General features: G+C 41.1%; 1 protein-coding gene across 6 annotated transcripts in view; it reads left to right on the forward strand.

Annotated features, from left to right (window-relative positions):
• sobpa (sine oculis binding protein homolog (Drosophila) a) overlaps positions 1-13,691 on the forward strand; it is a 210,648-nt gene that overhangs the window by 144,022 nt on the left and 52,935 nt on the right. For 4 of the 6 annotated variants that reach the window (XM_052025210.1, XM_052025209.1, XM_052025211.1 and 1 more), the window contains one exon: positions 6,067-6,087. The exons of the other annotated variants lie outside the window; for them this stretch is intronic. In XM_052025210.1, coding sequence (XP_051881170.1) covers positions 6,067-6,087 — 21 coding nt within the window. The remainder of the gene's footprint in view (positions 1-6,066; positions 6,088-13,691) is intronic. 6 annotated transcript variants of the gene reach the window in all.

Genomic DNA, 13,691 nt, shown 5'->3' on the forward strand with positions numbered 1-13,691 from the left:
TGTTGTAACCTTAGACAACCTTCTTCACTGACCATAACAGCACCAATTTTGATGTTATCTGCATCAATGCCATCCACATTCTCATCCAAATCATTAATAAAAATAACAAACATCAAGGGACCCAATACTGATCCCTGTCACACACCACTGGTTGCAAGCCCCTGGTTTGAAAAATAACCCTCCACTACCACCCTCTAACTCCTTCCACCAATTGGCTAGCTGACCCTAAATCCCATGTGATCTCACCTGGACCAGTCTACCATGCGGAACTTATCAAAAGCCTTGCTAAAGTCCATGCAGATGACACCAACTGTCCTGCCCTCATCAGTTCTCTTGGTCACCAAAGAACTCAGTCAAATTTGAGATGCATGATTTCCCAACCACAAAGCCATGCTGACTAGCCCTAATCATCCTTGCCTTTCCAAATGCAGACAGATCTTGTATCTCAGAATCCCCTCCTGTAACTTACCACTGATGTTAGGCTAATCGGCCTGTAATTCTCTGGCTTGTCTTTGCAGCTATTCTTCAATAAAGGCACAACATTAGGCACTCTTCAGTCTTCCTAAGGAAGTTACTAAACTCTCTTCCAAGGCCCCAGCAATTTCTCCCCTTGCTTCCCACAACAACACACTGCAATCCTACCTGCAAGGCAAGAATTACTGAAAGTGAGATGAGGTTAAAAAGTACTGACCCAGATTTAAGTTGGGGATAAAAGTATCCCAGTGGCCAAATATGTTCTTTGTGCTGAACATACTGGGAATTTGAAATGCGCTGTAGTGTAAGAGGAACCCAAATTTGTACATGCCTTGAAGCTAATGTAGTGTAGTCGTTATAGCACTGAGTAGTAACCGCAACTACCAATCCTACCATGGGAAATTGTGAAACAGAATTCCACAAATTATTGTAGCTGCAAAATGCAAACTGATTTATTAGTATATAGGGAAGGGGAGCCTCGCATATTCATGCCTGTCCATAGCTTTAGTCAAAAGTAGATGGCTGGGCCTTCATGTCATTTGCCATGAGAGTGAAGACGACCTTAGTTGGAGTGTGAAGACATCCTACTTGTAGTACTGTACCTCGGTCAGATTGTTCATGCTCTTAGGAGGGCAGCAATTTGGGGGCAAATGATAAGGAAACATTACTAATATTTAGTAGCTTTCCTCCTTAATATTTGCCCCTTTTATCCATTATCATTCCTTCGTCATTGCTGGGTCTAAATCCAGGAACTCCCTACCCAATGGCACAGTTGGTGTTCCTTCACCATAGGATTGCAGCGGCTCACCACCACCTTCTCCACAGGCTGGTAGATTGAGAAATAAATGTTGGTCTAACCTGTGATGCACACATTCTATTTTTATTCAAGAAAATCTTAACTGCATTAAGTAATGTAAATTAAAAGTTAATTGTTTGTATTCTTTGTGCCTTCACAAAGAAAATATCAATTGATTCCTCAGCACTGAAACTAATGAACGCAATATATTGTCCACCCTTTGGGTTGTTAATTTTCTAAGCAATTAGCCAGTTACCATAGTACTTTGCCAAGTCATTGTAGATATTTTAGAAGGATTGACTTATCAACAGATGGTTCAGAACAATATTCTGTATTTTTTTTCATATGGGTCAAATGTCAGTTTTAGTCTAATGGAAGTGCATTACATTTGTGATGACATGTTGAGCACAGCTTTGCTTTACTGTAAACACAGGTTATGCACAAGACAGAAACCAAATCACACAGCCTGGACCCCACTGTAACCCTGACAATTCAGAATGAGTGACAACTGATAGGAATTCTGTTTCCCATGAAGCCAGCAGTGAGGTTGGAATTGAAATGACTTGGGCAGCAGTGTAGCAGACTATTGACTCAGTGGAAGCTTTGCAGTTATTTTTGTGTCCACATTATTTTTGGCAGCTATGATTGAATCTAGACTCTATTTCTGAAGCTCAAACACAGGTGAATTTAAATTGATTCTTTTTCCACCTATTTACATCAAAAGTGAGAAAAATGTTCATTGGAGAGGGGAGGGTCCTGTATTGCTGCTTAGTAAACAATTATATATATTTACATATCTATATTAATAAATTAACATTTTGCCTCTGAAGAGAAATTTACTACCTTAATTTTGATACATAAATCACATCTTACATTCAAAAACCATTTTAAGTACTTGCTGTGCGACATGCTAGAGTGGCTTTTCTTTATTCAAAATGTATTAACCTATGAGCATTTTGGCCACAATGTTTCCACATACCATTCTTTAAAAGATTTTTTTTGTCCCCTCTAACTGAAATTTCTCATGCATGAGAAGATCAAACTAAAATATTGATTGTTTATTTCACAATAGCATGATTAAAGTGATTCCTTTGCGTCTTTTATGACTTAAGTTTTTTTTTCCCCATGAGGGTGTTGGTCTTCCATCAAAGTTTGGGATTGATTTGGTACTTTTCCTCTGATCTGTGATGCTGAGCTGAATTGGATTTGTAAAGTCTCTACCTAATTATTCATGCACTATCAGCCCTGTTTAGTCTCTGCTGAAGTCATGACTGAGGAGAGCATCACAAACCAGAGGAAGTGGTTGAGGCAGGTACAGTCGTATCATTTAAGGAGCACTTGGATAGGTACTCGCAGGAGTAGGGCTTAAAGGGATATGGGCCGAATGCAGAAAATTGGGACTAGATGGGTGGGCATCATGGTCAGTATGAACTCATTGGGTCGAAGGACCTGTATCCATGCTGTATTGCTCTGTGACTCCAAACCACACTTTACCCCCGACAACCCAAAAGTTCTAAATATTATCCATGGTCTGCTGGTTCCTTTCTTTTGCGCACCACACTTTCATCCACCATCACCTCAAGAGGTGGGAAGAAAGCACAAAAGTAAGACTGAGGAAAGAAAAATAGTTGAAGGGAGAGAGGCAACAGAGGAGAGAGAGCAGAGACAACAGGCAGAGGTAGGGAAAGGCTACATTATCTGAATTGCCATCGAGCCACAGGAGTCGAAGGGAGGATCTAACCGAAATTTATAAAAATTCTAATAGGGTTAGACAGACTTGCTGCATGGAGGATGTTTCCTTGGCTTTTGTGTCTAGAACAAGGGTCACAGTCTCAGGATACAGGGTAAGACATTTAGGACTGCAATAAGAAGAAATTTCTTTACTGATAGGGTAGTGAACCTATCCTATTGCTCATATTTCCTTACAACATAGACAAAAGCTATTCAGCCTGTTGAGTTTCTGCTAGGTCATGGAACAATCCCATCAATCCCATTCTCTCATTATTTCCCAATAAACTGTCTCTCTCTCATGCCCATCAAGTCTCTTCCCACCCCCTCCCCCACCCCCAACTCTCCTAAAACCCACCTACACTAAGGGCAATGTACAGAAATCAGTTAACCTACCAGCCAGCATGCTATTGGGGGCTTGGGAGGATGTCCACGTGTTTACAGGTGGAATGCACAAACCCTACGCAGACAGCAGTGGAGGTCAGGATCGAACTCAGCTGACTGGAGCTGAGGAACTCTCTTCCTCAAAGGGCAGTGAAAGAAGGTCTTTGAATATTCTTAAGGCAGAGATTCTTGCTGAGCAAGGGAGTGAAAGAGAAGGTGGAGTTGAGGTTATAATCAGATCAGCCCTAATTGAATTGTGGAACTGATTCGAGGGGCTGAGCAGTCTCCTCCAGCACATAACTTGTATGTTTATGTATAGTTTTCACAATCCCTTGGGGGTCTCTTTTCCATTCCCACAGGTCATCTGCAGTTATCTATGCCTTTCACATTGCAGATTGGCCCTTGTTAGTGAAGGCTTTTCATTGAGTAATTTAAAATGTGGAATAGCTTCAGGTAGAGCCTGCATTAGATAACTGAGAATAATAATGCAGATCTCTGTTAATTTAATCTCATTACATTTAAAAATGTGCACACTTGTAGAATCCACAGCCAGCATTACATGTAAGAATAATTGCACGTGCTTGCAGTCAACCAAGAGACAAAAACAATTCTGTGCTGGCAATTCTGAAGATTTTCTTTACTTTGCCACAATACACATGCAGTGGGGAGGTCTTCAGGTACACGATGCATTTCTGTTAGTGATTTTTGTGCAACATCAGAGGGACTTGGAAGAATAAGTTCTAACTGCAGGTTTAAACTCTAGTTCAGCCGTTTGTGGTCTGGCAACTCCTGTGGTCCAGACTGTTTTGTATCTGTAGTACAGGTCTGTATTAGTTAACTAATTCTATCTAAGACCTAAAATTAATTAAGATCTGTACTAATCTGTAACAAATTAACCTACCAGTTTAACTTTTGCGATCCCAGCCAACAGAGATCCCATCTTACAGAAACTTTGGGTTGTAGACAGTTCTTGGAACCCTTGGAAATCTGGGGAGTATTTATACTTAAAAAGAAAGAACAGCTCTCCTGCTTAGAGGAGGATAACTGGGGGCAATTTCTGTGGTCGGGATTTTAGGTCCCAGTGATGCCGGACTAGAGTGTTTCAACCTGTTGTTTGCTGTTTTCACTCTAGGTCTACTATTGTGGTAACATTTTGTAACTTATCAGCTTAAACCTTCTACCTTCTGGGTGATAACCAGTGGAAACCTCTGAATTTGTTTGAACTATGAATATTAATATATAAATTACATACATGTCATGGTGTTTAAGGAAGTTCCTCTCAATGCACTCCATCACTGAGGAAAGCAAATAGACCTGGCCAAGAGACTCCAAATCAATTTTTCACCTATTCTTGTACAACCAAAGATCCACATTGCTGTGATTATATTTACTTCCTGCAATAAAACAGTACAGCAGAGGAACAGGCACTTCAGCCCACAATGTTGTGCCGAACTAATTAAACTAGTAATTAAACACCTAACTAAACTAATCCCTTCTGCCTACACACTGTCAATATCCCTCCATTTTCTACACATTCATGTGCCTATCTAAGAACCTCTTAAATGCCTCTATCTTATCTGCCTCCACTACCACCCCTGGCAGTGCATTCCAGGCACCCACCACTCTCTGCATAAAAAAAACTTGCCCCACACATCTCCTTTGAACTTGCCCCCTTCCACCTTAAATGCATGCCCTCTAGTATTAGACATTTTGACCCTGGGGAAAAAGATACCAGCTATCTATTCTATTCATGCCTCTCATAATCTTATAAACTTCTATCAAGTCTCCCCTCAGCCTCCCCCACTCCAGAGAAAGCAACCCAAATTTGTCCAACTTCTCCTTGTATCACATGTCCTCTAATCCAGGCAGCATCCTGGTAAATCTCTTCTGCACCCTCTCTAAATCCTCCACATCCTTCCTGTAATGGGCAACCAGAATTGAATGCAATGGAACTCCAGATGTGGCCTTTTTTTTTCTTTGTTTTTTTTTCCCATGGTCCAGCAATATTCTGTCTTTTTTTTTGCACTATTTTCAGCAGGTAATATCCTTGTTTGGACACAGCTCTGTGGCATTAGCAGGCTGACTGACCTCGGGGAAAGTAGACAAATGTACTTGTAATCCTTGGTAGTGATTGTCAGCATGTCAGCAGGAGGAAGGTGGAGAGAGGACGAGTCACAACACAGCCCCAACCAGTCTTGCCTCCACCCAGAGCCTGCGTCTCTCTTCTCTATGGATGATGATCAGGAACAGAAATCTTGCGTGCTATTACCTTAGCCAGGGAATCGAAGATACCACAGTTGCTCCACCAACTCGACACAGAACAGACAATGAATCTGGGAGCATTCTGGTTTGTATGATTCAGTACCACATTGGGCACTGCAGTTAACTTTAAAACTATGTTGACTATTTAACAAGAAATAGCCAGAAGTGAGAATGTAAGTGTTTTAAAGAACAGTAACGTGTAAACTCACGCTGGAGTGAACGTTAATCATGGTGCACAACGCGGAGAGGATTCAGTATAGTGCATTCCAACACAACACATTGATTTCTACACAAACTCGTTAACTCAACAGAAGTTTTTTATTTGTCCAGCAAATTCTAATTTTAACGTTACTTTGAAAACTATTAAGGGGTAAAGTTCGTTGCATTTGTCATTAAAACCTTTTTTTCTTTTCTTTTTTTAGGATAGAATAAAAGACACAACAGTAAGAATCTTTTTTTTATTATTATAATAGAATATATTTACTCTTTTAATTTCTTTATAATTCTGCTTCAGAATGGCGCAGTAATTCCCTGATTGTACCCACTTGTCAATCATCTGCAGCACTGACAGCACAAATAGCCACTTTGCTTTTCAGACGTTGTAATTTCAGCTTTACTTCAATTGTCGGTAACATATATAACAGTACATAAAATGTTGTATAATACGTAGACGAGTGAGCATGAATAATGAGGATGTAATCTAATCTCTGGCTTTGAATGGCATCTGCAAATTTCTTGAATTCTGTCTCTCAGTTTAAATTGCCTGAAATCAGTGCACTTAGCTTCTCTCCCCATTTTGTGTGGATTTTTTAATTAGAGGGCAGCATTTCAACTAACAACATATTTTAAATGTGTCTTTGTGAGTGAAGTTTTTTAAGAAGGAAACTTCATGATTGTCGCTGATTGTTACACAGCAGATGCTTGGCAGCCGGTTTCAGTGGCCAGGGATTTGCCGAGAGATTAATGATGAGCTCATCAGCACTGACCATTACAGGGGTGGGGAGGGGGGTAGTTTGAGAGCAACCTGGTGTATGTAACCTACAGTTAAATGTGGAATCCAGAAGTTCCCTGCTCCTCCATGTTTTGCATTTGTAGCCTTCCTCCGTGTATTTGATGAATTGAAGAGAGTCCTAAATATTTAGTAATAGAGAGAGACAGCAGGAAAACAGACCCTTCGGCCCATCAAGTTTACGCTGACCATCAACCCTCCCCCCCCAACCCATTTACAGTAAGCTACACTAGTCCCATTTTTTTTATTCTCCACACATTATCATCTCCCCCCAGATTCTACCTCTCACCTGCACACCAGGGGACACTTTACAGTGGCCAATTAACCCACCAACCAGCACATTTTTGGGATGTGGAAAGAAACCAGCAGCTGGAGGAAACCAATGCGGGTCACAAATACTTTAGACAGACTTGGATGGAGGTCTGGGTTGAACCCATGTTTCTGGTGCTGTGGCAGCAGCTCTATTAGTTTCACCACCGTGTTGCCTGAAAACTATTCAGCTTTGCAAACTATTTTGTTGCAAAAGAAATTCCTGAAGGTGTAGCCAATTCAATTTGCAATAAGTCAGATTTTAACAGAATTCAAAGCCATCATTACAAGCTAACGATTCTTCTGGCCCTAAGACTTTAATTTGTTATTCACTCAGATAATTTCTTCGAATTCCATCATCTTTAATGATATTTTTAAAGCAGGTTTATGATAAATCATCTACCTTAATTTTGTGTCTAACTCTTTATTTTGTTCATAACATGTTCATAATATTAGTTAAAATTTTGCATTTTTTTTTTGGGTTGCAGCCTGTGAGAATTCTTCAATGTGATTAGTGCTTGTCCTCTTGCTAACCAGAGTTGCAGAACACCTGAGATCCCCTAAGCAGACACCAGGATGAAATTAACATCACAGGAAAGGAAATCCACATCACAGATCACTAGACCTTGGAGACACAGGAGACTGCAGATGCTGGAAATCTGGAGCAACACACAAAGGTGCTGGAGGAACTCAGTGGGTCAGGTAGCATCTATGGAGGAAAATGGACAGTTGACATTACTGGTGAGACCTAAAACATCACCGGTGAGACCTAAAACATCAACTGTCCATTTCCCTCCATAGGTGCTGCCCGACCCACTGAGCTCCTCCAGCGCCTTTGTGTGTTGATCACTACATCTTTGTGTGAATTGCCGTTCCTTGCTGCTGACGACAAAATGTGGTCTCTGTGCATTTAGGGACATGGAATGGAAGGGAAGAGAGAACACGGTTTAAATTTTGTAGAGGCCAGGTTACTGACAAAGGTCATTGTAACACAACATGAAGGTACTTGCCTGTGAATTGAAGGCAGTGAGGCAAATTTTCAACCATCTCTGCAATTGCGAGACATGATTTCCAGCACAATTGACATTTTATTTCATACCAATCAACCCAGAATACACAGTGAAATGTTATAGGAACTTAATGCATTCTATTTGAGCTTTTAGTTGTGGCGGTGCTTATCTAGATTGCATGTTGGAACTGGAAAGGGCCCTTTGGATTCTGATTTTGTTCCAGCTTATTGTTCATAGGGGTTTATGCATGTGGAAGGACCATGGGTCAGTGTGGATGGCCTATCATTAGGTTTCAACCTGTTAGTTTGGAAGTGGTGTTTGTGCAAACACTTCTGAGTGTACTTCATATGGAATAATTCTCCACTGGTTGGGTGACTATTATTTATGAATAGCTGCAAAGTGACCAGTATGGTAGTTTTGTAACTTTTCTGACACCATTTCCCCACACCGCCCCAATTTGACTCCTCAAGTGAACAGGGGACCAATGTGAAAGGTATTGTTAAGCACTGGGTCAGAATTGTGGTACTGAGCATGCAGAAATGTCAGTTTATTGAAAATAAACACTTGTTACAGGATTACCAGGTCCAACTTGAGTCCAACTGCATTCTATCCATTGATCAGATCGAGGAGCTGTCTTCCGCATCAGTAGAGTAACACTACGGCACAACTACTGGAACAGAATCAGCTATTTCAATTTGATTGTACATGGGTTATGAGCAGCAGGGATAAATGTATATTAGTCCTCCATCTGACAAATGATTAAAGTCTGAACTGACCAAAACAAATCAAAAGCAGTCCCCAAAAAGTAAAGGTGACTATACTATCAATAGCAAGACAAATCCATTCCAAATAATTAGCACCCAGTCAGTCTACTCTCGTTCATCAGTAAAGTGATGGAAGGTGTCGACAGTGCTATCAAATGACACTTGCTCACCAATGTCCAGTATGGTATTAGCCAGGACTACTCAGTTGCAGGCCTTATCACAGCATTCATTTGAACATGGACCTTTCATGTGATTCTAGAGGTGGGGTTAGAGTCATGCATATTCATTAATTTTTGTAATATCTGGTTATTTTATATCATTGCACTATACTGCTGCCACAAGACACAAAAATTTCACATCATGCAAGTTGGTGATAATAATTCTGTTCAAGAAGCCTTGGTAAAACTAAAGCCAGTGGACATCAAAGGGAAAGCACTCCACTTGTTGGAGTTGTACTTCACACAAAAGAAAATGGTTATGGTTGTTGGAGATCAATCATCCTAACCCTTGGACAGAGTTCTAGGCTCCACAACCTTCAGCTGTGAAGTCAAAGGTGGGGATGTCTCCTGCACAATATTTAATTCCATTTGCAACCCCTCAGAAAATGAAACAGTCCATGTCTGCATCTTACAAGAATCTCACATTATTCAGACATGGACATTCGAAACATAAAAGTGCCAGGTAATTAGACTTTCCAACAAGAGAGAGTCCAACCACCTACCATTGAACTTCAGTGGCATTACCATTAGGCCATGATCAACCTTCTCTGAATTACCATTGATCAGTAACTCATCTGGACCAGCCACATAAAGTACCATGCCTGTAAGAGTAGGTCAGTGACTGGGTATCTGTGGTGAGTGATTCACCTTCTGACACTCCAAAGACTTTGCATTGTGTATAAGGCACAATTAATGGGTGTGCTGGAATATTTTCCACTTGCCTGGATAAAAGCAGCTCCAAAAACTTCCAAGAAGCTCAGGATAAAGCAGCCCACATGATCTGTACCACAACCACCCTTCATTTCCTATGCCATCAGTGCACAACGGCTGTAGTGTGTATCATCTATAAAATGCACTGCAGTGATCAGTCAAGTTACTCTGAGAGCATCTCCCAAACCTGTAATATTTACCACCAAGGAAGGCAAGGGAACCATATTCATGGGGACACCACCACCTGTGAATTCTTCTCAAAGCTGTACACCATCTTGACTTGGAAATGTATCATTGTTCCATTGGCTTCATTTGAATTTAATACTGGAACTCGCTACCTAACAGCACTGTGGGAGTACCTTCAACAGAAGAACTACAGCAGGTCAGGCAGATGGCTCTTTAAGCATTTGTTCTAGATTGAAGAATTATTTGAATGGTGTCGAAATCCTTGACTTTCATAAAACTGGTATCTCTGAGGGTTCTTCCAGGTAAAAGGAAGATGTTTGGCATTTTTACATATAATAACTGAAATTAAGAACTCCCTACCTCAAGAGTACTTCAAATGCTCCTTATTTACTACTTTTAGTTGAATGCAAAAGTTTTTATTTCATCATTTTAAAGAAACAACAATGGTAAGACAATCCCCCAAAAGCCACAGATAACATGTCAGTCCTTCTCCATCTCTTCCTCTGCTTATCACTGACTCCTTTCCTTAACAGTTGTCTATCCATTTAGTGGTAGCTGTCCCTTACCCTTGTATTAAAAATCTTAGATCCCAGTGTAAATGTATTTGGTTAGTTTCACAAAGTTAGTGAGCTAAGTGTTGAAGGGAAGTGACCATTAACTGTTAGCACCAAAGGCAAAGATGTGGGATATTTACACCCCCCCCAGTTCCTTGCTGGTCCTATGTCCTTTGTCATTAACATGCCACTTAAGTGCAGCTGCAAGATGCACATCTCCAGTGTCTCTTGCAGCTGCACTTGAGTGGCACAAGTTAATGACAAGTGTCAATTGATCCTGTGATTGGCATGTGAGAATTCTAAATACTACAGGAACAAAAGTAAATTACTTGTAATATGTGAATTCAACAAGTTCTCAAACTCCCTTCCTACTTCCCAGCAGGTCTATTTCCTACCATGTAACAGCTGTGCATTAATTCCCAGCACTTGTGGCATGTCCCAATTGTGGTCACCATAGTGAATTATGGCAGCCATTCACCAGTAACCTGCCAGGTCAGTGTGTTGTTTCACATCAATGTAGGCACTACAACAACCATAACTTCCATTCACTAACTAACCTTAATGTAGCAAAAATTCCCAAAAGTTGACTCAAGACACATTGGGAGATATTGGGACAGACAACCAAATATTGGTCAAAGTTATATTTTAAGGAGTATCGTCAAGCTGTAAAGACAGCTAGAGAGGTTTAGACAGAACATTTAAGAGCCTAGGAAAATCAAAATAAAAACTGTAGAAGTTGGAAATCTGAAATAAAAACAGAAAATATTGTAAACACTCAGCAGAACAGGCAGCATATGTGAAAAAAGAAACAGTTAAATGTTCAGGTCTGGGACCCTCTTTCAGAATGGGGATGAAGAGAAAACAAGTTAGTTTTTATTTGCAGAGAAGGTTGGGGAGTGATAGGTAGAACAAAGGAATTATCTCTGATTCAGTGAGACCAACTGGGTTTAATATGGTTAATATGTTTTGTCTGTTTTGTGCTGCTAATAGTGGGGTGTGGGACATTCCCAAGAGGCTAGACTGTACTAATGGAGAGAGAAATCTGAACCAAAATCAAGATGGATGACTGGCAGAAATGGCCAGTTCTGATACTTAAAGAAAGAGTTACCTAAAGTGGAGCATTCAGTATCACATGCAGAGAGCTGTAACAAGCCCAGATCAAAAATGAGGTGTGAAGACAATTCCCTAACTTTAGACCATTATGGTCACAATTTGGTGGTCTCTACATTAGAGGCAGAGGTTGGATGATGGCTTTGTGGAGCACCAGTGTTCAGTTCGAAGCATTGACTCTGCACTTCTTATTGCGGGCCACTTTAATTCTCCTTCCTATTCCAATCTAACATTTCTCCGGCCTTCTACCCTGCTACAGTGAGGGTCAACACAAGCATGAAGAGCAACACCTCATCTGTGTAGGACTGCAGGAGGTTACAGAGAATAGTGTGTGGTGGCTGTCAGTAGGGTATTGCAGGTGGTAGCAAGAAAACCATGGGCAGACTTCAAAACTAGGATGAGAATTTTGAAAATTAAGATGTTGCTTAACCTAAACTCATGCACAGTTGTGACAAGTGAGCAAGACTTGCTGCAAGTTCAGGTCACCCTGAAAGTGGAAGGCAAATAATGGTTGTTGGACACATTTTGTATACCTTATGCAGATAAACTTGCCCAGAATCTGCAGCAGAGAAACAGGTCATTCAACACAGCTGGTTCAAATTGCTATTTGTTATTTTTTATCTACAAGCCTTCCCCCAGTTCACCTTGTCTTCATGTGTCCCTGAACTCATCTCTTCTTGTATGCATCAAGCCTTCCCTTGTATAGCAATGCTACCTGTTCAAACAAGTCTCCTCTTCTTCCTCTGTTTCACACAAAAGAGTTCTTGCGTGCTCGACCTTTCTGCACTTTGCATCCTCTCAGTTGTATTAACGCGTTGCTAATGCTAGTTGCCTTTCAATATATCTCAGGAATCAGGTTTATTATCACTGACATATATTGTAAAACTTGTTGCTTTGTGGCAACAGTACAGTGCAAGACATAAAAATTACTTTAAGCTAAAAAAAATATATAAATAGCGCAAAAGAGGAATAACGAGGTAGTGTTCATGGACCATTAGGAAATCTGATGGTGGAGGGGAAGAAACTGTTTCTGAAACATTGAGTGTAGGTCTTTGGGCTCCTGTACCTCCTCCCCAATGGTAGTAATGAGAAGAGGGCATGTCTCGGGTGGTGAGGGTCCTTAATGATGGAGGCCGCCGCGTTGAGGTACTGCCTCTTGAAGATGTCCTCAATGGTGGGGAGGGTTGTGTCCTTGATGGAGCTGGCTGAGTCTACAACCTCTGCAGCCACTTTCAATCCTGCACATTGGAGCCTTCATACCAGGCAGTGATGCAACCAGGCAGAATGCTCTCCACCGTACATCTGTAGAAATTTGCAAGAGCCTTTGGTATCTCTGGAAAAGTGGATGTATCGCCCTCCTTGTTCATACTTGAGGTGGTGGTGATGAGCTGCTTGAACTGCCATGTTGAAGAGGTTAGTAGGGTGGTGATTGGATGATCGGCCCACTTGTTAGAACTGCTCATTGCCTGGCACTTGCGTAGCTTGAGTGTTACTACTTAACTGGCCAAACCTGGATGTTGTCCAGATTTTGATGCATAGAGACACAGTTCGCAGAATAATTTGAAGAGTTGTAAAAGTGCTGTCCAATCATCAACGAGAAACCCCCACAATCAACCTTGTAATGGTGGGAAGCTTTTTAAGGTATTTGTGGCTAAGATGAATGGCTTACTTCAAGGAAAGGTTCAGCCAAGGAGTTTTTCCCTGATTTCCATTGATTTCAGTGTGGTTTCTCAATGCCACACTCAGGTCCCTGTATACCTCCCAAAATTACATTCATCATTCTCGCAACTCTTGTTTCAACCTTTCCAATGTTCACAATATTACAAATGCTGTCGTTGGTAACCATCACTGGTACATCATCCTCCCTCCTCCCTGCAGCTTCTGATGGACATAACCTTGCTGTCATTCCCTACTTCTTTTTCCCAGTTTTCTAGTTAATACAGCTGCCCTTGTTTGTTTCCACTGAACAGCTGGAGCATCTCCAAGAACTGGTCTCCTTTCTACCTTAGCAGTCCCTGTAAGTATCTATTCTTGGTGCCTTCTTTGTCCTCAGAGCTGCCCCCTCATGACCTATGAGCCAACTTCAACATGTATATCAATGACACACAGCTCCACCTCTCCACCACTTTCTTATCCTCTTTGTTGCCATTCTGATCTTCAACCTAGTTTTGGAAGA

The sequence above is a fragment of the Pristis pectinata genome, chromosome 10 (genome assembly GCF_009764475.1).
Source record: "Pristis pectinata isolate sPriPec2 chromosome 10, sPriPec2.1.pri, whole genome shotgun sequence".
Classification (NCBI taxonomy): domain Eukaryota; kingdom Metazoa; phylum Chordata; class Chondrichthyes; order Rhinopristiformes; family Pristidae; genus Pristis; species Pristis pectinata.